Below are 25,351 nucleotides of genomic sequence, written 5' to 3'. Positions count from 1 at the left end.
CCTATTATTTAAGAGTTTTACTGAATGTAAAACCCAACGCATAGAAAGGAACAAGAAATTAGGACTAAACTACAGCTAATTCCATTTTATCCTCATGTTTTTGCATTTTTCGGCAGCCAGGCAGAACGGACCGATCCGGACTGGATGAGAAACAGTCAAATATTTTGGCTTTTGTTAGTTTGACACCAGAACCGTTCCTGTAGTTTAGTAAGACATCTTTTTGGAAAAAAAAAGACATATTGTACTTTCTGATAAATACGTACTATTTGAAATTTTGTCTCATTTTTAAAGGACCATCATTGTATTTATTCTTTAGAATTTAAAATAAACATCAAATTTTGCCAAATATGTGGATGGAAAGTGAACCTGCGTTTGGCTGAAAACAAAAAAGAAACAGCTTTTCTTCTAAATTTACATAGAATAAAGTTAAGAACCTTTGAGGAAGGTCCAAAGAGCCAATTAAATCAGTAAAGAGGTAAAAAGTTAGTTCTACAACACATTTGAGTTAATATTTATCTAAAATGATAAGATTTGTTTCTTTAAAAGTTGAGTGGACAGACTAAAAAGTGACTCTTTTGGTTGTGAAGTTTGCAGACCCCTGGCTTGTTACTAAATGTTTTTAATGTAGATTCTATAAATATCTCAGTAAACTTAAAATAAGACTGAACAAACTTCTAAGTAACTTTTCAGTAAGATATAGGAACTTGTTTTGGGTCAATTATTTAATACTGAAAACATTTTAAAAAATTATTGATTTACAAGCTCATATAACCTCCTGAAATGTTATTTATGAGTTAGATTTTCTTATTTCAACCGTACTAAGATATTTCCACTAGAAACCAGACAAAATGACTTGGTAATGTTTGTGTTTTTGTGGTGTAATCTACTGGACATCATGTTCTTATTCACATATTTTTGTCTATTTCTTTTGCAGTAGGTTCTTTTTTTGTATGGGGTTGGCCCGCTGCTGTACCTTTTGTTCTTTTTTATCGGCTCACCAGGTCCAGCTTTCTGTTAATTCTTTTGGGATTTAGTTTTTTTGGGGATGCAGGGATTTAGGGTATTTAACTCTCTTTTTGTCTTTATAGAAAATCAAAAGCAGCTGAACCAAAGGAACATTTCTAGAGTTTTTAAATAAAAAGAATATTTTCACCCTCACTCTTGCATCTGTGTCCGCAAATATATTATGCATTACTTTGTTGCCCTTTCATATTAAATCTGGCCAATTAAATATTGTCATAATATGATGGAAAGTTTTAAGGGGTGTGAATATTATGGGAGGTTTATTCTGTGCAGCTGGAAACGCAGCGAGAGCCTCATGTTTACACAAACTGAACCTGGGAGGAGAACGACTCAGAGAATCTCCAAAGACCCTCCTCCAGCAATAAGCGCTGTCCTGCCTCCTCTTCCTCCTCCTCCTTCTCCTTCATCTCCCAGCCGGTCTCCAGGGAGCCAGACGCAAAGTTTAGTCTCTTATCCTCTAATTAACAGAGAATTTTGTGCCATTTTTGCAACCTCTCCCCCTCTGCTTCCAATGGGCCAGAGAGACTGATCCAGCTGTTAGCGCTGCACACATGGATTGTTGCGCCTTTGCTGCGGTTCTGGGATGTTTACGCATCGCGCTGCTCTGGGCTCTGCAACTAGGAGCGCTGGCGCAACACGGTAGGTCCGGCAGAAGGAATTGATGCATGCATGCAGCCTCACAGATCTGATCCAGAACCTGGTGGCAGAGAGAATTAGGAGCAGAACAGGCATGCCATTGAGCTGCTGTCCAAAGGTTAAAAATCTGGGTCTGCAGGGCGTCTCAGAGCAGATCAAAGCTGATTACAGGACACTTTAGAGGGTCCTGGGGTCATAAAATGAGACACTGAGGGGGCAACAACACCAAACATGTGGAGAGCACAGCAGGATAACAATAACTGTCTATGAAGTTCAGACAAGCAAGACTGTCGCCAGATATTTAGAACTCATTAGCTCACCAGCAGCTTGTCAAATAAAAGTGTAAATGCTTTACTGATAGTCCAGTAGACTCCCAGTTATTCCAATTCCAGCTCCATTGGTTCTCTTTCTCACTGCATTCAGTCAAACCAACCAAATCCTTTGAGCAACTTGTTCCCCTCCTCGCCTGTGGGGGCGCTGCACCACGAATCACTGAGGGAAACATTAAAACTTCTGAGCACAACTTCCTTCATCAAATGCAAACAAAAATTGAGTCGCAACAGATTTGAATAGTTATTTGTTTTTCGTAAAAGACCACGAGCCATTTCTCCTGCTAGCACTTTACTAGCATGCTTGTTTTGGTTGGTTTTACCCAGAATGCCATGCACTGTAGTCCACTTCCTGCTTTTGTAGTGGTCTCCAGGCCACTTGGTGTTTACATCTCCATTTGAGTTCATTTTGATGCTTTGGAGTTCACCAACAACAGATATTTTATTTTATTTTTTTCTTCAAGTATTTTACCTTGAACTGTATTATTTTACCTGCACAACACAGATTAAGACTGATGTAGAATAAAATTGCACATAAAAAAGGATTTCACCTTTTACAAAGCTACGTTGACACTGTAAATGCAACATATATCTGTCTTTTTCAAACAATCTGATTTGTGCCACTTGCAGTCAGAATGCTCGTCACATTTTATATATTTCATGCGTCATAAATCTGTACCAGAAGAAGCCAGACGTAAATCAGGATGTAAACAATGGCTGAAGCTAGCAATGCCAACACTTTCATTTTTTTTTAGCTTTCTTTGCCTTTTTCTGATTTTGTGACCATACTATCAGCTCCATGTCGACAACCACACAAAGAACAATGCAGCTCTTCAAAATCATAAGTGAGAATCAAGAACTGTTGTGTGAATGTAGCCAAAGAGAAATGTTTTGGGTCAATAGATTTCCACTTTCTTGTTCCAATATGTTTTCTTTGGAAAGGATCTGGGAGGTTTATTTGAAAACAGTCGGTTCATTCATGCAATCTGTTCAGCTTTAGTTCAAATCCCTGGAGATTTATGGTCCCATTTACTGTGACAAACTGAAAGAAGGTGGTTTAGATTGTGTTGTGATTTAATACAAACCACAGCAGAAGAAGAAGCTGAAACAGAATGGTGCAGGTATAAAGCAGGCAAATAAAGGAGGGCAAATATTCACTTATTCTTGCATTTTATGCTTTAATTTCTTTCTTGCATTTTGTGTTAAATTAACTTTTGGAGTTTTGCAACATGTCATTCCCTCATTAAAACACACCTGGAGTGTTGCTTTGATTCTTTCATAATAAAAATAAAATAAACTAATTTATATATCGGCTGATCTCCAGATGGTCCAACAAAGTTTACTGTTTTTTCCTCTCAGCTCTAATCCTGTTCCTCTCCGCCTATTCATCAGTTCTGTAAACGTACTAATCCAGGGGTTTAGCCCGCCGCTGCAGTCTGGTCGACCATCATCCTCCCTGAAGCCGAGGCTGTTTGGATGACCTCTGACCTCGCGCTTCTTCAGAGGAGCTTCCAGACGGGTCGTGCGCTCAAACAGGCGACAATGTAAACAAGAGCATTTTCTTTTAGGAAGCTGTCAACAGCAGGATCGGCTGTAACTGTTCGAGACGTCCTGAATGTTTGTTCAGAGGAAGCAAAGTCCACTCGGTCTGTTTCAGCTCCAGAGCAAAGATCGCTGCTTTGACAACAAATGAACATTTGCAGGTTTGTCTTCACCTTAATGCCGTGTTAGTCATCCCCCGTTGGACTGAGCGTCCTTTCCTGAGGCAATCCAGGCGAGGAATGTTATTCCTGGGAACTGAGATCACCTGAGGAGGTGAAAAGGTCCTTCCTGTTAATAAAATCAGCAATCCTGTCTCCGTTTTCCTTTAACTACTGAATTTATTGTACTGAGATATTTTCACTAGAAACTTTTGCAGTTATGTGCTTCCCAGGAAAAAAACTACCTCAAGCAAACACACAACATGATGTTTATTAAGCAGCCTAATGCACCTAAATACATCTTCAAATTCCTCAAAAGTTAAGAAATGAATCACTCCTCTCCTAATTGGATAATTTTTCCTCTCTTGCCTGTTTTAAACCCACCAGCTGTTTGTAATTTGAAACCATCTCTATTGTGCATGTGGACCAAATGCAGTCCATATTGGACCATCTCTTCTGGGTGCCTGAAATTGTAATGAACCATTTTTTAGAGTGTACAACACAACAGAAATACTAAGGGTGCGTTCTCACAAACCCTGTTTGATCTGTTTTAACCGACTCCGGTCCATTTGCCTACTAAGTCTGGTTCCTTTGTGGAGGTGTGAATGCATAATCCAACTCTGGTCTGCCTAAAAGTCTCGGTCTTGGTTCGGTTGAAGTGAACTTTGGTGCAGTTTGAATGCATATGTGAATGCCAAGCGGAGCAGAGATTGCTCCAAAACCAGGAAGTGGACTACATAATTATTTATTTGTTCTCTTTTATATTATGTTCATTTTGTTGTACAACTTTTTTTCTCGTAATGACTAATCCTGAAATGTAGAAGAAAAAAAATCTTAGCCCGATCCTAATACTCGGCCCCAGTGTTTAAGTGAAGATAAATAAGAGACATGACGTATGTAATGTATTAGAATTCATTTATTTTTTATTATTGAAGGCTAACCCATAGACTGATAACTACATTTAGCTAAAATCCACTGATTTAAAAGCCAAAAATGTTTTCTAAACCTGTATTTTATTATGTAAAACTTGCGATTCCTCTGATATTTGGAGGTAAATATGAAACATATCTGCAATACTTTGAAGAAATGCATCCGGTCACATTGAGTTTCTTCACATGCTGGCTTTTCCCAACTTTCTCAGCAGGATTTAATTTAACTGACATTTAGAGACCAGATGTTCAATCGTGTAAGAAAACAAGCCAGATGAAGTCACAGACGAGACAGAATAAAAGTCTCAATAAAACCAGAGAGTTGCAAATCCATGTGCTGATTCCCATGGGCTGGTTTTGTTTTGTCTTCCACCAAAAGGTCCGTTCTGCAGAAAGCAGCTGTAGATAAAGACCTGACCTAATTATGGTCTCAGACTGGAGTCTGCAAGGCTCAAGGAAGGGATTTTAGGTGGAATGACACTGACTCAAAGTAGAAAAGCAAACTCAGTCATGAGAAAGTTTACAGCAGTTCGTCATCCTTCTTCACAGCTCCAGAGTGTTACCCTGGAGGACATCGGATCTTACGCAGCCCCTACCGCAGCGTCGACTTCGACTCCACAGAGATTCAGAACACGGCCATCCAGGACCTGATCTGTGACCATTCACTGTTGGCCGGCTGGTACCGATTCCGGATCAACAACAAGCCGGCAGAGATGCCAACCAGCTGCATTGAGGTTGGAGAATAGAAGGCAATGCTGATGAGTCCAGCATTGCCTGGCTTTAAGATGTGTAAACTCATAAGTGTTGTATATTTCCGTTTCTAAACTGTAAACAGACTGAAGTTAGATTGTTTTTGCAGTCATACCAACAGAGGTGGGCACCACTAACTAAAAAGTTAGCTGTGATAAGCCTAAAGAACTAATCATAAACAATATTTCTGCTAATACTAAAACATTATGAAAACATCGTATTTATCAAAAGCTAAAGCGCTACACCAACATAGTTTTTATTAAGAGCTAATGTTGAAGCACCATACCAAGACAATATTTAGCAGAACTTAATGCTAAAGCGCTTCACCAACACGATATTTAGCTGAAGCTAACGCTAAGGTGCTACATCAACATGACATTTATCAAAAACTATTGCTAAATGCTACACCAAGACAATATTTAGCAGAACTTAAAGCTAAAGTGATACACCAACCCAGGTGCAAAATATGGAAGCAGAAATCTACCAACATGCATTAGGAAGAAAATCAAGAATGCATTTTAAAAGTTTACCAAGCTATAAATTAACATAGTAGGAATATTCAGTGAAATAAATGCTTTGTTATGTGTCAATATTTTCTAAAATAAACCATTTGACAGTCATTTGTGCTCAATTAAACCATTGTGGGATAAAATATTATTTCACCTCAGTCTAGTGTAACAATGAAGGGCTTTTGCACAAGTCTCGTCAAAGTCCAACTTCACTGTAGAAGGGGGGCTTGTTCCATCAAATGAACTTTCTCATGGTGCTTATTAAAATCAGCAGACTGTTTTAATAAGCACCTTCAGCCCAGCTGCAGGGAATAACAAACTCCTCTTTTAGATAACGACTGGTTCTCGATTCTCCACCTGCAGATGAACCACTGTGGTACCCAGGCTCCAATCTGGCTGTCACTGAAGGACACCTCTCTGCCGCGACCCGGCCAAGTCCGCCAGCTCTCTGCCTGCGCCACATGGCAGTTCTTCCACGGCAGCACCAAAGATTGCTGCCTTTTCCGCATCCCCATCACGGTGAGGAACTGTGGCGACTTCCTGGTCTACTACCTGCAGCCGACGCAGGGCTGCATGGGATACTGCGCTAAAGGTGAACACCAGGAGGTTTCTGTTTTCTTAAAGATGACCTATCATGCTTCTTTGAACTGGTTAGGGTAGGTCCACATTTTCTTGCACAAAATTATTCTTAGATACTGAGATTTTAGTCTGGTCAGTTCTGTCTTCTATCAGAATTAACTGCTTTAGGGCCTCTGTCACTTTAAATCCAAATAAGCTGCTGCTGGTCGGGCACTCAAAACTCAATGCTTACACTCACACGTGAAAATGGCTGCAATTATACGATCCTTCATCTTTAAAAAACATTAGTAGAGCCTCCTGCTCACACAGTAAGAATGCAGCAAATGGTTTCTGAATGGTAAGTCAACAACAAAATACTTGTATTTTCCAGTAGCCATTGTACAGCAGTAAAATCAGCTGCAACTAAGCTTGGGTTGCTCGGTAACGGGCTGGCCTGGGCTGGGTTTGCTAGGTAACATTCAAAAAACATTAGCTTATTGCCAAAAAACGCCATTGTGTGTGCGTGCGCGCGTGTGTGTGTGTTTTAAGAGCTTGGACTTTTTTAAAAGCAGTTGAAACCCAAATGTAAGTTCAAAAGTGTGCAAACTGTGAATTTTGCATAATATGTCTCCTTTGATGATGGTGATAACATATCTGGCTAACCTCATGTTTCAGTTGCTCCAGAATCAGGATCCAGAGTCTGTTTACCTGGAGAAGTGGAAGTTAATGGACAATGCAAAGGTAGGACTTAAGGGAAATTAAAGGAAACCATTTATATTTCTTCAAAATATCCTAAAATGTGTACATCTGTCCCCAGTTTTGGTTCCGTCTTTGCCTTCCCGGCCAGTGATCACCCCAGAGCCCATTGGACACAGCGTCCACCTCCGGTGCTCCTTCGTCCCGCCGCCCTGGAGCCAGACACTGGGCTTCCAAGTGGTTTGGGCCCGACACATCGGCCACAAGATGAAGGCCGAGATCAGGCAGGAATCAACGCTGAAGCCCTTCTCTCTGGTGGAGATGGATGGCGTCCACTTCAGGCTGGGAGAGACGGTAATTCCCAACAGATTGTACTGGGATTACTGGAGGTAGGGGAGCACATGTGGAAGGCTTCAGCATGAGATATGGATCACACTGACTTACTTTAATATTTTTTGACCAGTCTCAGAAAAAAAGCAAGCAGGGAATGTCTCTCACTTTGAGTTAGGAGAGAGCAAGTGTAAGGAGGGGAAGTTAAATGAAAAGCAGGTTGGGAAAGCCTTGATCCACATGGGTTTCATTCACAGTGGATTCCAGGGAAGCTCTTTGAAACACACAGATGGTGCAGAACACCTCTGGAGGTGGACGAACTTTAGAAAACATCGAACAAGCAGAGTAGTAAAACCGGATATGGAGTAAAAATGGCTGAAGGAACAGGAAATGAAGACACCTGAAATGTTTACAGCTTCCAGTGAGTGAATCCAGAAGCACCAGCGAGAGAAACACGGACACCAGGAACAGAGTCCAAACCGACGGAGGAGAGGGATTTTATGGCCTGATGGGTTTTTTTCTGGTAGAACGTTATAATCTGCGATTTTGCTGCTGATGTTGCTTAACAAGACATGAGAAAAAAAACCTAGAGGATTTGTATGAGATCAGCAGAACCATGTCGCCATTAGTGAAGTGAATATACAAGAGAAAAGAAAAGCAAAATAATATAAAACAAAAAAGAATAGAAAAAAAGCAGCAAAAGAGGAGTGAAAGAGAGCAAAAGAAAGAGCAAGAAGATTTAAAGAAATAAGAGCAAAAGAAATTGAGAGCAAAAAAAGAGCAAAAAGAGTAAGAGAAAAAGAGCAAAACAATGAATGAAAGAGCAAAGGAAAAAAGAAAACAGCAAAAGGAAGAGCAAAATGAGTGAAAGAAAAGAGAAACAAGGAAAAAAGAACAAAAGAAGGAAAGAGTGAAAGAGAGCAGAAGAAATGAAGTGAAAGAAAAAGTTTGGCAAAAATAAAAGAAATAAGGAAATAAAATGTAAATAAAGCAAAAAAAACTGAAAAGGAAAAAACGACGAGATAAAACAAGAGGATTTGGAAAGAAAGGTACAGAAATTAGAGCACATAAGAAAAAAGGGGGGAGGGAAAAAAGAACAAATTCACACAAACATGAAAAAAGGATATAAAAGGAAATTGAGTAAAATTATATTTTAAAAAGAAACAAGGAGAAAGAAAATGAGAAAATGAATTTAAATAAAAAATGGGGAGAATGAAAAATCTGTAAAAGAATAAAAAAGCAAATCTAGTTGGGGTTTTTTGCAGATTCCCTTCATCTGTTGCTCTGACTTTTCCTTTTCTACCAATTTTATTTGAAGCATTTTAAACAGACAGCTCTGTAGGACAAGACCATTCGCCTTGTTTTAAATCTTTAAAGACGGCAACTTGTAAAACTCAATCTGAGCTGAAAGGATGAAGCAGGTCGTTACACATACATCTTCCAGCTGGAGTCGCCTCAAAGCAGCTTTGACTAGACCTAATGGTCAGTTTCCTGTTTCCAACATTCACTGTCACTGATTTCCAAACATCCAGTTTTCATTTCCTGGAGAAATTTTTCAGCACCAAGTTTTCAGCGTTTGTCCTATTTCACCTACAAATCTTTTGTTTTCTTTGCAGTTCTCATGTAGTGTGTCGATTTTCAAAGTTAGCTCTAACCACACCAGATCCTCTGCAAAGGAAAGTGAAAGTTTCTACGCTGGATTAAAGGTAAAACTCAGCTTTTCCCTTGTTCTTAATGATTAAACCAACTGTTCTCCAGCAGCTAAACTTTTTACTTTTGCTCAGTTTTCTCCAGACTCTCTTCACATAGCAGAGAACAACATGGAGCATGAAGTGACCGTCCACAGCACAGTCCCCATTCCCTGCTTTAGCTCCAACCTTGGCCACCAGTGTGGAGTCCCTCTGGCTTTGAGTGTCCACAATCCAGGTCAGGTCTGCTAGAAAACTGTTTTTACATCAACTAAAACGAAGCTGGGGAAAGCAAAGGATGCAAAATCCAAATTCTGGCTGTGAATAAAAGTCTCTGCAGTTCACACCGAACCAAATATACCCCTACAGTCAACTTTAATATGGTTTTAATGGGATGATCTCTGTTTTAAATAACCATCAAAGCAGAGATCACAATGATAGTAAATAATACATATGAAACATAAAATACTCCTTGGTACTCGTTTTTGTGTTATTTTCAACGATCCTGTAAATCATCACATGAGAGTCTGCTGAGAAGCTGTGATTACAGTTCAATAGACATCCATCTGCTAATGCTAACACGGTGTTGACATCCACAGAGAGCCTGAGGCATGAGGTCCCCAATGTGGTGGTGTCGGCCTGCCAGGTGGAAATCCAGCCAAAAACCTGCAGGGACGACAGCTGTGGCAGTGCAACATTTGTCCTCACCGCTGTGACGGATTTCACACGTGACGGAAATCGACTGAGCCTGGTCTCTGTTTTACCTGGACCTGGTGCTCCGAGACTCTGGAGGAGCTATACCCCAACATCTCTGAAGGTGAACTCATGTTTCCAGTGACAATGTCCTCCTGGGGTCCCTTTAGTTCAGAGTTCATTTGTTCTCTCAATGTATCCTTGTCAGCTACTCTGCTTCTTCATGCTATTCAAAAATGTGCACATTAACCTAACTGTCACCTCAATATTTCCATTGACTCCAATAAATTGCAGGCATGGTTGTTGAGTTTGTGGCCTCCCACGCTGCAAGGATTAAATGGCTCAAAGGAGATAGTGACAGTGTAGCGATTTTATAAAATTTTAAGGACAATGATGCATGTTTAAGGAAAGTTCTCCAATAGCGCAACCACATCTTCATACTGGTGTCAGTTTTCCAAATAGCCATTCATTAATGGTTTCAAAAGAAGAGTGGAGGTTTTCATGTTATAAGAAGGATAAGAAAACTTTATTTTAGTCTGAAACCATCATTGAAGGATTGACAATAAATTTACTGAAATCAAACCTTGAGGATTAGACGTGTGTCTGCCTTCGTCTGCTTTCCTCCAGGTCATGGTTCAAGACATTCCCACTTCTATGTGTTACTCTTTGACTGATCCACATGTCATCACACTTGATCGCAGGTAATTAATACCTCAAAAGAGGTTCTAGAAACAGATCAACCCTATTAAATGTATGTCCCGGTCTAAAATCTGCTACCTCCAGGCGTTATGAGAACCACCAGACTGGCACCTTCCTTCTATACCGAAGTCTTGCCAGGAGGTTTGAGGTTCATTCTCGCCAGTGGGACTGTGGCAGCAGACACTACTCGGTTGCCTGCAATTGTGGCGTTGCTGTGCAAGAGGGGAATGACATAGCAATCATTGACATGTGCAATGGCCAGCTTCAAGAGACCCGACCTCAGCTAATTGTAAAGAACATTGGTGAGGAGGGGAGTCGGGTCAGGATCCTGGAGTCCCATCAGGGAAAGAAGGTCACCGTAGGTATCTGGACATTTTACCACTGTGCTTTTGCTTCTTTTGTGCTTGCATGATGGATGTTTTCTTTAGTTCAATCTATATTAACTTTGTGTTGGCTATGACTCTTCTGTCATAGTTGATGTTTCCCTCTGGGGCATTTGTCAGGGCAGATGTAAGCGACTGGGGGATGAGCTTGTCTGTCCAAGCTCCAAGTGTCGACTTCAGCAACACTCAAGGATTGTGTGGAACCTTTGACCACAACAGCAACAATGACTTTCATGGTTCCAATGGTGGTTTTTATGGTCCTGATGATTTGGAACGCTTCATTGAGGACTGGAGGTCAGCAATTTAAGCTTACAATCTTTTTTCTTGATTCTGATGTGTCTCTAAAGTTATTTGATATAATGGTTTTCACTTTTTTGTGTTAGGATAGCTCCTGGTGAGAGTTTATTTGACAATACACCACCTCTGATCGTGCAAAAGGCCAGACGTCCCTTCTGTCAATGCCACAGAGAGTTTACCCCATCTCAACAATATAGCAGAGGGATGGTGCACAGTCCTTTATCTCACTCTGACTGCTCTGCATATGACAATGTGGATTACACATCTGTTTTTCCTTCCATGGATACAACAGCAGAATACATCAGGAGTCCCAAAAGAGAGGAACGCATCCTGGAAGTGTCTGCTTTGAGTAGTCATCCTCTAGAGGGAAGGCACTTGTGGATTAATGGACAGAGAAGTCAACATGGAGATGATTTTGAACTGGATGGCGAGTTGAGAGAAGACCTGTTGCTTTCACCACACAGGCCAAAGAGACACACTTCCTTTGAATTTCAGCCCCTCTTTGCTGCTCAGAGCCTGAGCCAAACAGATTTGGAAAGTTTTGCCTACTTTTTTCCTGAAGATCACCTGGCAGAAGCTAGACCAAAGGTTCAACCCCAGTGGCCCACACCAAATGGACTGACCTCAGCCAAAGCCCTGGAGGTTTGCCAGATGGCCTTGGTCAACTCTACCGTTGGCGTCATGTGTGGAGGTCTGCTGGGACGCCATCTTGATGAAGCAGTGACTCTCTGTATGATGGACCTGCAGCTAAAGGATGACCTGGGTTGGGATGAAGCTCTACTGCCATTTCTGGAAAATGAGTGTGAGAAGCAGCTGCTGGACAACCGCACCCAGCGAGCCATGAAGGTTCATACCTCATCAGGTGTTTCAGGGGAAGTGGTGATGGCATTGCGCTGCCCAAACTTATGCAACGGAAATGGAGCATGCACCGAGTGGGGATGCCGATGTTATCCAAGTTACAGCAACCATGACTGCAGCCTTTCCATCAGTAAGTCTCGGTGGATTTCTAGCGTGTGTGAATTAGGTCAATGATGAAAAAACCCTGAAAAGTGCTGATTTTAGGAAATATCTCACGTCTTCCGATAGGCCAGCCTATTGAGATAACCGATTTGGAAAACAGTGGACTATGTGACATCCGAACCTTTGACTGTCGCAGTGTTCGAGTGTTTGGCCTCGGCTTCATCAACTCTGCTGAGCTCAGCTGCCTCACCACAAGACTAAAGGTGAGCCAGAGCAATGTTGCATGTCGAGCCAACAGCCGTCAACACAGGAGCATTGTTGCTCATCTTTCTGAGCTTCCTCTGCAGTTCATAAACAACGGTTGGATTCCAGAGGAGCAGCAGAAGACAAAGGCAACTTTTCTCAGCTCCAAGGCTTTAGACTGTGCTGTTCCATCACTGAGCAGTGCAGCTATCAGTACAGAGGACTTCATGATGGACGACAAGCCATATGCACGATGGGACATTAAGGCATTACATTTATCTGTAGCTTTTTTTGTTTTCCTTCTTTCAAAAAATATATATTTATATTGGCCTTTTTTTGGATTCCAGGTGACCAATGATGGGTTCCAGTTCAGCCAGGCAAAGATGCTGACGATTTATGACGGTGTTTGCCAGGTCTGTGAGGCATCGCACTCAGGACTCTGTAAGTTAAAGGTAACTTATTTACCAAAAGGAGCAATGTTTTTCACCTACAGTTCATAGTGGTATAGGCGTTGGTAACCAAAGGTGCATCAGGATTGTAATATTGGTAATACTTTCAACCAGCAGCCCAAGTCAAGACCTTTCAGTTGATCACTACTCGTGATGGACTGGTCATGGAAGCTCACACGATGAAAGGATCATCTGAAAGGGACTGATCATTTTGAAATTTGTCTGAAGAAATACTATTTCTATGTGACTTCTGTATTCCAGAGGTCATTCAGTGATCAGTCCAGGGTGTGGTGCTAATGAAACTGACCTTAGAACTCCAAAAAATTTGGTGAATCCAGGCTAACTCATGATTTAATAGGGGTTGTGAGTATTTTCTCCATAAACAACCCTGCTGCTGTGGAGGGTTTTTCACTTCTAACACAATCCATTTAACAGCTGAATGTTGAATTTACTGAAGTTATCTTTGTCCCATTATTAGGGAAGCACTGATTGCAGTTTTCTGGACGATCAGAGATCTTTAAAAAGCAGATTCCAAAAATACCAAAATTAATGAATTAATTGGTGTGTCCCTACCCAGAGTGATTTAGTTTGATAATTTGAAACATGAAATGTACAGTTATGCAATTGCCTTGCACCCAGGTAGACTTGAATTCAAATCCCAACCTGGGGTCTTTCTCCATGTTTGGTTAATTTGTCTCTAAATTGTCCTTGTTTTTGTTTCTGTGATGGACCAGTGACCCGAACAGTGACCTGTCCAGGGTGTACAGTCAATGGACCAGATCCAAAACACATTCTTTTCTGTCAGTAACTGTGGCAGAAAAGAAAAAAACAAAACTACAAGGGGAAAACACTTTATCAGCACTGTAGATAAAATGGAGGTTAAAATTGCTCCCAGATGGAAAATCAACTGGAATTCCTCCGTTAGGGATTGGCAATTGTTTTTTTCATTAAAATCAAATATACACAGTGAAAGTGCTACAACTGCCTTTAATCTGAGTTTCCAGTTGTCTGCAGCAGTATCTTATTTCCAACTTCAGTTACAGTAACTGTGCAAAGACTAACTGTTGCCCTCAACAGGTCTTTAACTGAGAAGTTGTTGCTGCTGCTATGATGTTTGGGAGGATTTCAGAACAAGGAGTTTTATGCGAATCAAAGGTGTTAAGTGGTAGAGTTTGTTCACGCCTTCTGATAGCATGGGTCTGATTGAAAGCAGAGACAGTTGTTCAATAGCCGGCTTGTTTAAATGGGCTGCAGGGTCTCTCTGTTACTGGAAACACCATTTTACTGGATTGCAATGAGTTTAAACACAAACAGCCGCAAACATGCATCAAAAAGATTTGCAGCTGTTCGAAGAGGCTGGGATTAATTAAACAGCTCATGAAGTGTAAATAGAGTCCATTTCCTACAACTAATGCGGAATCCCATTAAAACTGTTTCTGTTTCCTTGTGTTTCATGGTCCTAGGAGAAGACGTGTTACATAGACGGGATGTGTTTTGCAGCCGGAAGCGTCAACCCCAGCAGCCCCTGCCTCGTGTGTTATCCCGACACCTCCAAATTCACCTGGTCTGTAAACCAAGGTATAAACATTTCCTTGCAGCTGATGCAAGGTGAGGAAGTAGGGAAAACTGCATCGAAGTGAGTGAATTAGTAGGATTCCTTCTGGCTGCTGCCACGGCAGGAGTCCAGCTGGGATCCTGTTTGTCTCCATTAGCAGATCAAAGGAGTCTCCCCAGCATGTTCTGACCCGTCGTTTAACCACTCCTGGGTGAGGAGTGGGGGTAAATCACATGTTTTATCCACAGAGCAGCACAGAGGGACTATCATCCTGAAGTAGTGAGGCTACCCTGCAGTAAATGTCCAACTAAATCAAGAGTAAGACCAGTAATTAGCCTCAGAACCGGATCAAAATGGAAAGCAACAGGAATAAAGTACTTCAACATGACTCATTAAGGTCCCAACAAATCAAATACAGTACAACAATTGGCCTTTTCACAGAGCTTAGCATGAGATCAACACCAAACTGCAGTCCTTCAGAGTGATTGTTGTCTTCGTTAGGTTCAGTTTCTTCATTCTGTTGGTACCAAATGACAATGTTTGACATATTCTATAAAGGGCGACCAGGTCCTTGTAAAATTTTTATGCCAATTCAATCTCTTGTATCTCAATTTTCCCAACTAACATTAAACGCGTCTAACACAGTTGTTAAAAGAAGCCGGTGTGTCTGATTTCCATTGAATAACAGTAAACCTTTAAGTCATGAGAAATCACTTTCAATTGGAACGAAACAATTACCTGTTGGAGTGGTACACCAAAGATGGGGACAGCATTCACATAAATAGGACATTCCTAGAACATCCTACACATGTAGTTGGAATAATTTTTGCAAGTCTGAACATGCATGTTTACGATGATTCATCCAGGAAGGACCTGGTCGTAAAGAGCCTCACTAAGCACAGGAAGCTTCTGTCATCAAATCTTTCTAGTTGGAGAACAGTAAATGAGAAGGTGGGGATAACCAGAGGTGTTGCTTTGATATACAACTGGATAATGGTCAGGTCTCCGTCTGTTTTCCAGTAAACAGGCCTCCATCTTTCCACCGACCTCAGAGCAGCCTGCGGACATTTGCCGGAGAGAATTTCGTCTTCCAGTTTGCGGCGTCTGACCCAGAGGGCTCGGCAATCCTGTTTCAGCTGGAGGACGGACCAGACGGGGCTGCGCTGTCTCCTGCTGGCCTCCTCATCTGGAGGGTCCCCTTGGTTCTCCTGAAGGAGGAGGTTCAGCAGTCCTTCAGTTTCATGCTCTCTGATGAGTGCAACGCCCAGAGCACCTTCACGGTGCAGGTAAAGTTGAAGGAAGCAGCTGTATTAATACAGTTAAGGCTTCGTCAACTCATTTTGTGCGTCACTCAGGTTGATGTGGTGCCATGCGGTTGCCTGAACGGAGGGACCTGCATGATGGATGTCAGTTTTCCCGCCGGCAGTGGGAAGTACCTTTGTGTTTGTCCTGGGGGTAAACAGGGCGAACTCTGTGGCGAAGACGTGGATCAGTGTTTGTCGTCTCCATGTTCAGCCGGCAGGTGCATCAGCACCGCCAGCGGCTACAGATGTGAATGTCCTGCTGGACTGAGAGGTAAGAACAGACTCAAGACATGATCCAGGGACGTCTCTGCAGTCGCTTCATCATGTTGCCTTTCACAGGTTTAACATGCCTGGAGGACATCAATGAGTGTGAGAGGAATCCATGTTTTCCTGGAGTCCAGTGCATTAACAGCATCGGCTCCTTTAGCTGTGGTCCATGCCCCAAAGGCATGCTGGGAAATGGAACGACTTGTACAGGTAAGCGAACACTTCAAACAGGGTGAAACAGGGGGTGGTCAGTTATTTTTTGTCAGGGACTACAAAGGCCCAACATGTCAGCATACATAAGGGTTAAACATTTGGCACAAACAATGATAAATCTCCACATAGTTGCAAAGCTAATCACAATACCCTTTGGTTCATGTTAGTGGTACAAATACACAACAAATGCCATTCCAAGGTTCTACACAAGACAAATATATAATCAATCCAATCTATCCTAATCCAGATTAGGATAGATTAAGCTGATAAAAATTCTTTGTAAGAAAGCAAATAAAAATCACTTCCTTTCTTTTGATGAGGTGTAAAGTAGACCACTTCAGAGTTTCCTCCATCTTCCTTCATGCCTTCACGTAAAGTTGATTTACCTCAAAGTTTTCTTGAACTTTAACTGACCTGCAGTGTTTCTGTTTCTCTAGACCAGGTTAGGAGCAGAGGAAACTGCTACCTGCCATGGTTTTATGTCTCCTGAAATCAAATTTTGAAATAGAATCTGTGCAGAACGATAAACACTGAGTCCTCCCTTTATGCACACAGCAGCGTTGAGCTTATCCAATAAAGCTGTTCAGAGGTTGTGGAACCACATAAAACTATCTCAGTTCACCGACTTCTTTACTAAATTAATTGTATTTGATCATCTAGACTGTGATGTTGGTTTACGCTTCTCTTTTCCTGAATTTATTTGCATTGAGGGAAAAACCTGGAGTCTGGTCTTTTGAGAGGAAACTTCAGGCACATAAATGGAGCGCAGCAGAGTCTCTGAAGAGCCCTCAGCAGGGATACAGTGCTTGTAGTGAATGGAAAGCAGATGTCTGATTGTAGCCGATGCAGATGCTCTGCTCACTTGCATCCAGCTAAGCTTAGTCTCTCTGTCGTCACATGTAGAGTGTTCTCATTTATTTTTGTGTGCTTTGCATTTTAAATCTCCAAAAAAAAAAACCTCTTTTATCAGAACCAAAAATCCAAAACACAGATTTAATGCACATTTTGGGTAATGCACAGCAGGTGTTACCAAGCAAAACCGATCATTAGGTTTAGGGGGCGATTACTTTTTCCCAAATGAACAGGTTGGTTTGGATAGAATGAATATTTCAGCTTCTGCAGGCATGCAACCGAAACAATCCTTCACTACTTATGTTTTTTAGTAGAAAAACTGCCCAAAAACAAACCGCAAAAGGTAAATTATGACTTGGACACTTTGGTTTGACTTTCTTGCTCCCTTTAATGCCAAAGATTTGCAACTTTAGGCATCAGATGAGCTTGAATATTGTCTGATTGTATGCATGTCTTGACTTTGAAAATCAGAACTACCCCAAAAAAAGCAAAGTAAGACTGCAAATTCCCAAGCAACTTCTTGTAAAAATGGGGTAATAAAAAAGTTAGTTTTTCCAGGATATTACGAATTAGTTTAACATAAAGAAACATTCTGACACATGCTGAAAACGGACTCAGTTAGCGGCCAGAAGATTTGGCAGTGGTAAGGCAGAATAAATCAGATTTATGAGTTTGACTTGCTGCCTTGTCTAAAACCTGTCGTCATAAATCAAATTCGCTTGCGGCTCTAGATGTGTCGATAAGCCACAATGAACGACCAATGTTGAGACTTTTAAACAAACTTCTCTCTCTCTAAAGATCTGACCTGTTAAAAACTTTCTTGTGTCTCAAATCATCTTATTGCACCATTACTGCAAACAGTCTACAGCAAGCATTACATAAAAAACGTCTTTTGAAGTTATCAAGATGAATTTCTTGTTTTCCCCCCAAAGCAGCAGTCTTTAGGCCGGATGCCATCATCCCAACACCTTTTCCTCTTACAACTGTTTACAAGATACCAGATGTTCTGCTGCGAGTCCCAACAAAGACGGACCCTTTCCACAGAGCCTCCACCTCTTTGAAGTCAGAGGTGGGCAAAGAGACACCAGGAACTGGGACCAAAGCAGAGTCCACCTCTTTGAGGAATATCCCAGGAATTACCCCCAACTTAAAGGTCAGGACGGCGGAAACCAACAAGAGTGTGGCAGCAGATGCTTCCCAACACATAGGTGGTCAGCCAAGAAAACCTCAAAGAGGTCCTTTGGTTTCATCCAAGCCCATCAGCAACACTTTTGAGGACAACTCAGAGAGTACAGCCATGAAAGAGACATTGGACCAGACAACAGTAAAGAATGAAGTCGGGAATACTTCCAATAAAACATCAGAATCAGGTAAATAGAAGAATAAAAGCTGTTCACATATCAAGAAGCTCTTTAATATTTCATAGTTTACACGATGGAGGAAGAATATATTCATGAAACCCTTAAGGCACAAGTGTCAAACTCCAGTCCTCAAGGGCCGCTGACCTGCAACTTTTAGATGAGCCTCTGCTGCACCACCTGAATAGAATAATTAGTTCATTAGCAAGGCTCTGGAGAACTGATCTGCACAAGGAGGAGGGAATTAAGCCATTTCATTCCAGTGTTTTGTACCTGTGGCACATCTAAAAACTGCAGGACAGCAGAGGACTGGAGTTTGACACCTTTGCCTACAGGCAAGAAAATGGTCTAGTAACAGGTACCTAATGAAGTGGTGAATGAGTGTACGTCATCAAGCACTGAATTAAGCACCATATGATTCAGATGTTGTCCAGAGAAAACGGTTATCTCTAAATGTTGCTGAAGGACCTGATCAGATGATAAGGCAGTCTTTCTCCTGACCACAGGTCCGGTTCGGTCTGTCCCCATCTCAGCAACATGTGCCAGCAGGCCGTGCTTCCCTGGAGTCCAATGCATCAACCGCAGGCCTCCACACGTTGGTTACGTCTGTGGTCGCTGCCCCCCTGGACTTCACGGCAATGGTCGCATCTGCATGAAGACCCCCAAAGAAGGTATGGGATTTATTTACCTCAAGTTCCCAAACTAATCTGTAAATTTTGGGAATTTTTAATAATAAATTTACCCCTTTGACTGTTCTGTGCATGTTTGAAATTATTTAGGAATTTGAATCCATTCAGAAGTTATGTGCTGCTTTTGAGGTCTTTTGTATTGTCTGTTTTTCCTAATGTTCTCTGTTTTCTTTCATTTAAAAATATCATTTATTGCAGCACATAAATCAGTGTGAGTGGTTAGAGACTGCCTTAATGTACTAACCACCCGGCCACAAAGTTTCAACAGCAGATTGTTTAATGCTGTTGCTCTTTAGGGAGACCAGGGAACTCTGAGCAGACAGTCTGAATCCAGCTTTAATCCCTTTACTGCAGATCTTGTTTATCTGGAAAGTCTCAAAGCAACTTTGGGTGTTTTTGCAGATGCCTCAAACCTCTAAAAAGGCATAAATCGCCTGAATGGTTTTGTTTTTATTGTATTTGTGGCAGCACTGATTAAGCACGAGCCCTGTTTTGGAAACATTCTCAGTTTTATGGCAGAATAGATAAAAGGCCTGATCCCTCAACTGTTTGATGCAAATCTTTGACAATTATGAACAAAGCAAGTCTGATTGCATTTCTGGTACTTGAACTTCAAAAGCACAAGGAGAGAGGAAGAAATCCAGCGAGAATATTTGCAGAAAGGCATTGATTTGACTTCCTGTCTTTCCTCAGCATCCAATGTCCTCCCTCAGCAGCAGATGTTTGGTAAATCCAGCCGATATTTGCATGTAAGCAAAGCCAAACCTTCCCAACTTCACCTCCACCTGCCAAGCTTCCCATCCAGGCAATCTATCAGGCGTCCACCTTTATCAGTGGCCACACAAGACAATCCACCACATCAGGATTCATCATCACAGAGAGGCGGTGGAACAGGGAGGAGGGAAGCAGTCTCCTCTTCTTCCAGAAACGCTCCAAGGACATCATCCAACGCTTTATTCACTCCCCACTCCACTCATGAGATTGCCATCTCCAGAGCTGTCACCAGGACATTCACCAGGTCAAGAACTACAGCCTTTAGAGAGTCGGGTCCCAAGGTGAGTTGAAATGTTTTGTAAAGATTAGCTGATGTGTCTGAGCATTAACAACATTGTCCTTAGATGACCCAGAAGTCTGAACGAGCTACAGCCCTTAAAGTGATGCCACCACAGGGAGTTCAGCCACAGCTCAAGTCCTGGACGCCTCCAAAGCCTGCGCTCCCTCTCACCGCCGCCCTCACAGCTCTGTCCTACACTCTGTCTGAATCAGAGTTCTCCGCAGACGGAGACGAACTTGATCCCCTACCCGAGGGTCCACAAGCACCCACAGCACCAACTCCTACACCTCTTGTCCAGGCAGTCTCCAGCTTCACACCACATAAACCTACGTCCAATCATCTCAAAATAAGGAGCGACACAACAGCTAACAGTCATGTGACGGCCTGCTCCAGTACGCCTTGCTTTCCTGGGGTCCAGTGTGAGCCGGCGGTGGGTGGGGGTTTCCGCTGTGGGAGGTGTCCTGCAGGATACATAGGAGATGGACACGCATGTCGGGGTAGGGCTAAACCCAAGAGAACAAATGTTCTTTTTCAAATGTGGTTGGGGTTCATCAAAGTGTGAACTTTGAAAGTGTGAACTTTGATGAACCCAAGTTTCAATTTTATGAAAACCTATTGATATGATGAAAATATGATGAAAATTAAAACAAGTTTAAATTTTCATCATATTGTTCTGGAATAAATGGCTGACCTAAAGTTCTCCTTACAGCTTAATGCAGTTCAATGTAGAGTCAAAAGTCATGATTACCTTCTCAGTGGCGCCCCCTGTTGGTTTTTAAGCTGTATGCAGGCACATGTGTGGCAGAAACATGGAGTGTGCTGCACCCAACACATGCCGCTGCAAACCAGGCTATACTGGCTCAAACTGCCAGACAGGTAGGTGAAAACTGTGGAAGAACCATTTAATTTTTACCCAGATCTAAATTTTGTTTTAATTATTGAATTTTTAAAATGTTTTTCTTCAGCAATATGTGATCCGGAGTGTGTGAACAGCGGGGTTTGCATTGCTCCAGGTGTGTGTCAGTGTCCTGGAGGTTTCCATGGAGAGATTTGTGAAGAAGGTGAACGTAATCCATCAATGCATCTATAAAAATGATGCTAGCTGCTTTAATTATTATTAAACTTGTGAGAGCTTCCTGTCTGTGCAGCTCTGTGCAGGTTTCCATGTGAAAATGGAGGCAGCTGTGTGGGACTGCAGACCTGTTCCTGTCCGTATGGGTTTGTTGGTCCCCGATGTGAAACCAGTGAGTTCATAAAGTTTCTACAAAGATTTTTATTAGTGGTTTGGTAACTATTAAGATTTAATGTCATCCAGTTTGTTTCTCTGAGTTAATATCAAGTTAAAGATCTTTTTTACTCTTCAGAATTTATCAACTTCTCTACCTCAAAATGTTCAGCTTTTCTTTTATTTCATTTGTAATAAATGTCTCGTCTGAATTGTTTAAATGGGAAAATCAGTTTTCCCATTTAGTTTTTCTTATAAAACTTTGATTATGTTCATACAAAACCAAAACTGGGTTAAAAAACACATTTTCACCATTTTAGAACCAACAAAATGATTTGGAGTTCACATTTTAGCATCTCATTAGCAGTTAGCACAGCTAGCAAAACAAAAACAACAGTCTCTTTGTGAGAACGTAGATCCTTACCTCAAAAGGCTGCAGACGTTTTCCAATCCAGTATTCAGGGCTCCTGGACAATCTGGATAAACGAGGAAAAAAGAAAGTAAGAATATGGAAAATATTTGTATTTATAGAAATAATTCTTTATCCCATTGTCTAATCCTTGATTTAGAGTATAAGAAACTATGTTATACCCTCTGCTTTTCTGTCATCACATCCTCGATGAGAAGTTGACGTTGCAGCTCGGCTGAATGAGTGCCATGTGAAACTTAAAGAGCTTACAGTGTGTTTATATGTCAAAACAGAAATGCATAAAGGGCATTTTGCATCTAAAACTGGACTCAGTTTGGACCGTTTATTTTTTCCGTTCTGGTATGGCCCCGCCATCTTTATTTCTGTATCAATTGGCTCCACTTAAGGATGACCAGAGGCGCCCTTTGGTGGATGGAGGCCAAACTACAACACTAAAAGAAAGTCTAAGCAGAAATTATTAATTGATTAGAACTAATTTTGATCTAATAAGCCATTATTTGCTTCCCCTAATCCAAAACTCAGACCTGAATCTGGTCTGATGATGTTTTTACCGCAGTGGTCTGCAGCCGTCACTGCCACAACGGAGGCCAGTGTGTGTCCCCAGACGAGTGTAAGTGTCCTCCAGAGTGGACCGGACCGTCCTGTGAGATAGGTGAGTCCCTGATGTCTTAGGGTGGGAACCAGCCAGCAGGTAACCTGTCTGTTTTCTCTAGCTCTATGTTCACCCGTCTGTCTGAATGGAGGAACTTGTTCTCGGCCGAACGCCTGCGAGTGTCCCCGCGGTTTCTACGGAGCGCAGTGTCAGAACGGTAAATATGAACCTAACTATAAATCTATAAACCTAATCCCGTTCTGCACCCTCAGCTGGATGTTTTATAGTTTAATCTTAATCTATGATCATCTCTCTCTCTCTCAGCTGTCTGCAGTCCACCCTGTAAAAACGGCGGTGTGTGCAGGAGGAACAACCTCTGCTCCTGCCTGCAGGGATTCTCTGGGGAGCGCTGCGAGAAAAGTCCGTCTTTTCTCTCAAATTTCTCTTTAAATTATCTGAAAACATGATTTCCACATTCGGTTACTTGTCTCCTATCCGCCAGGTGTGTGTGACCCCATATGCATGAACGGTGGCAGGTGCGTCGGCCCAGACGTGTGCGACTGTCCGTCCGGCTGGCGAGGGAAGAGATGCGACAAACGTAAGAAAACGCAGACGGAATCTCTGGAAATGCGACTAGAATCCCATTAAATTACCCGTTTCTAATTCAGCATCAGAAAGTGATGATGTCATGGCTTTGTGAGCTTCTGATAGGTTAGTTAAATGTTTGAATTGAATGGATGAACACGCTATGTTCTCATCGGTGTCCAAACTGTGGTGCAGGGGCCATTTGTGGCTACTGGAATTAATTTTTCGGCCTCCTGATTGAAATTTAAGAATAATACAAATTCTGCCACTCCAATGAAAGCGTTTGATGCTGAACTGATGATGAATTCTCCTGGCAGCCAGCTGCCTGCAGACGTGTCTGAACGGAGGGGAATGTGTCGGTCCGAACACCTGCCACTGTCCGCTGGGCTGGCAGGGATTTCTCTGTCAGATCCGTGAGTAAGACCTGCTGCTGCTGCATGTGGGGAACGTCGGCGTTTCTCCAGTTCTGCCTGAGTCTCAACCCGTTTTCACCCTCAGCTCGCTGCGAGACACCATGTTTGTTTGGCAGCCGCTGCGTTCGGCCTAACGTCTGCGCCTGCAGAGCCGGGTTCACCGGAGCTCGGTGTTCACAGAAGGTAAGGAGCAAAGCATGCTGGGAAACGCTTTAAAAAATAAACAAAAATTAAGATTAATGATGAGTAAAACTGATTAAAGTGAAAAAATTTGATATTTCTAACAAAAATACAGCCTAATAATTAAATGAATCAAAATTAGGTATGAAAATAGTAAATGTTACTGAGCCGTTTGTATTTCTTGAATGATTTTTGACATGTTCTAATATTTTCTTCTCTGCTGGTGAGATTATTGATTTTTTTGCATTCATATATTTTACTTTAAAGTATATTTTTGTGTTTCAGCTCGCCATCACTCGCGGCTGAAGATCAGCGGATTATTGATCCAAATTCTCTGACTACTGTAGAAACCCGCCATGTTCAGGTTCCTCGTCTATAATCTGACTTTCTCTATCAGTATTTATTTATTTGGATGTTTTATATTGTCACATACCCTCGATGTATATATCTTAATCACTTTGTAATCTGCTGCTTCCCATCGAATCTTTGTTTACTGGATGTTTTGTAGGAGAATAAAAAGTGTTTTATAGGCTTTTCTGATGGGATTAGTCTATTTCCTGGAGCTTCTACTCATTTGAATTTTCAAATCAGTTCAAATATTCAATAATATGCTTAAAAATGCTCCATATTTCAAGGAGTAGATTATTCTAGATTATTTGAACTAAAGAAAAAGAGGATTGTGGATTAGGCTAACCTTTCAAAATAAAGATCACACATTTTCTTTAAAATAAAAGCCTTAATTTGTAGCTCTAATCCAAAACATTCTTGATGAATGGAAGCTAAGGATAAGCTGAGATACTTTTCACAATAAAAGTCTGTTTTTTCAAGGTTTAATTATTACAGAGGTGGTTCAGCGGCTCCAAATGGGGTTTAAAGTCTAAAACTGATGCATTGTGGGTCTGAAGTTAGGAATATTTGGAAAACACAAAATTTCAAGACATAATAAAGACACATCATGAAAATAGGGTGTTTCAGTAAAATCAGTAGTAGGGTGATAAGTAGTATATTTAATTGTATTTTGAAGTATCACATTCGGTTTTACAAATAATGACTTTAATACATCACATTCAAATGATCACATTTTGATCACTATCCAAGTTTTACTCTCCTAAAATCTTTTTACAGTTTCATCTGGTAATATTGCATCTTTATTCTGTAAATATTATGACTATTCTCGAAATTAAAAGAAAAATCCCAATCTGGCCTCAATACCTTGTCATAAAAACTTTATGTAGATATGGGGAAGTTTTTGTGGTTTTGAGGTAAAATTATTACTGGGGATTTACCACCCTCTAGTGGCGACAATAGAAAACAACAAAAATATTACATGATGTGATAAACTATCACTAAAAACACACAAAAAAACAAAACATGGATGACACTTCACTGCAACACAATGTTTCTTTTTATCATTGGATTCTGTTTAAATAAAGGCAATAAAGCAATATTTGCTGGAAATCGACAACTTGAGTGTCAGTGGGAGCTCCAGCAGAAGCAGCAGCCCACATGAGGCAGATATTTATATCTGTCCCCAAAGATGGTTCTGGAGCGGACGGCGGAGGTCCGGCCCGGTCCCACCTGGACTGTTCACTCAGCAGGAGCTCAGAGCAGCCGGCCAAAGTTCGCCTGCAGCCCCTTAGATCCCGACAAACAAACACAAACACGCTGAGCAGGAGGATCTGGACTGAGTTCCTGCTGTCTGATTGAAGGATGCACTGATCAAACAGCTGGAGAGAAATTTAAAACAACTGGACTGCAAAAA

At 41.6% G+C, this 25,351-nt stretch overlaps 1 protein-coding gene and 1 long non-coding RNA gene across 2 annotated transcripts in view; one reads left to right on the top strand and one right to left on the bottom strand.

The window, feature by feature from the left end:
• LOC148160618 (uncharacterized) overlaps positions 1–25,351 on the bottom strand; it is a 34,636-nt gene that overhangs the window by 3,374 nt on the left and 5,911 nt on the right. The window contains exon 3 of the long non-coding RNA XR_015765364.1: positions 21,814–21,865. This is a non-coding gene — a long non-coding RNA (uncharacterized LOC148160618). The remainder of the gene's footprint in view (positions 1–21,813; positions 21,866–25,351) is intronic.
• Positions 1,402–24,124, top strand: LOC106906674 (von Willebrand factor D and EGF domain-containing protein). The gene is made up of 33 exons (XM_014972033.2): positions 1,402–1,662; positions 5,167–5,351; positions 6,240–6,468; positions 7,110–7,175; positions 7,252–7,484; positions 9,077–9,166; positions 9,245–9,386; positions 9,748–9,965; positions 10,469–10,542; positions 10,625–10,898; positions 11,015–11,217; positions 11,307–12,208; positions 12,307–12,443; positions 12,528–12,689; positions 12,771–12,875; positions 14,336–14,450; positions 15,448–15,713; positions 15,783–16,002; positions 16,071–16,208; positions 17,999–18,433; positions 18,928–19,092; positions 19,804–20,165; positions 20,229–20,661; positions 20,945–21,040; positions 21,130–21,225; positions 21,313–21,408; positions 22,376–22,471; positions 22,533–22,628; positions 22,736–22,831; positions 22,914–23,009; positions 23,314–23,409; positions 23,495–23,592; positions 23,875–24,124. The coding sequence occupies exons 1-33, from the start codon at positions 1,575–1,577 to the stop codon at positions 23,893–23,895; spliced, it is 6,129 nt and encodes a 2,042-aa protein (XP_014827519.2). The 5' UTR covers positions 1,402–1,574; the 3' UTR covers positions 23,896–24,124.

Source organism: Poecilia mexicana, unplaced genomic scaffold (assembly GCF_051168715.1).
Source record: "Poecilia mexicana isolate PSO_F unplaced genomic scaffold, ASM5116871v1 scaffold_2, whole genome shotgun sequence".
In the NCBI taxonomy this organism is placed as follows: Eukaryota; Metazoa; Chordata; class Actinopteri; order Cyprinodontiformes; family Poeciliidae; genus Poecilia; species Poecilia mexicana.
The sequence above is the reverse complement of the archived record's forward strand: the minus strand, read 5'-3'. Positions and strand labels throughout refer to the sequence as shown.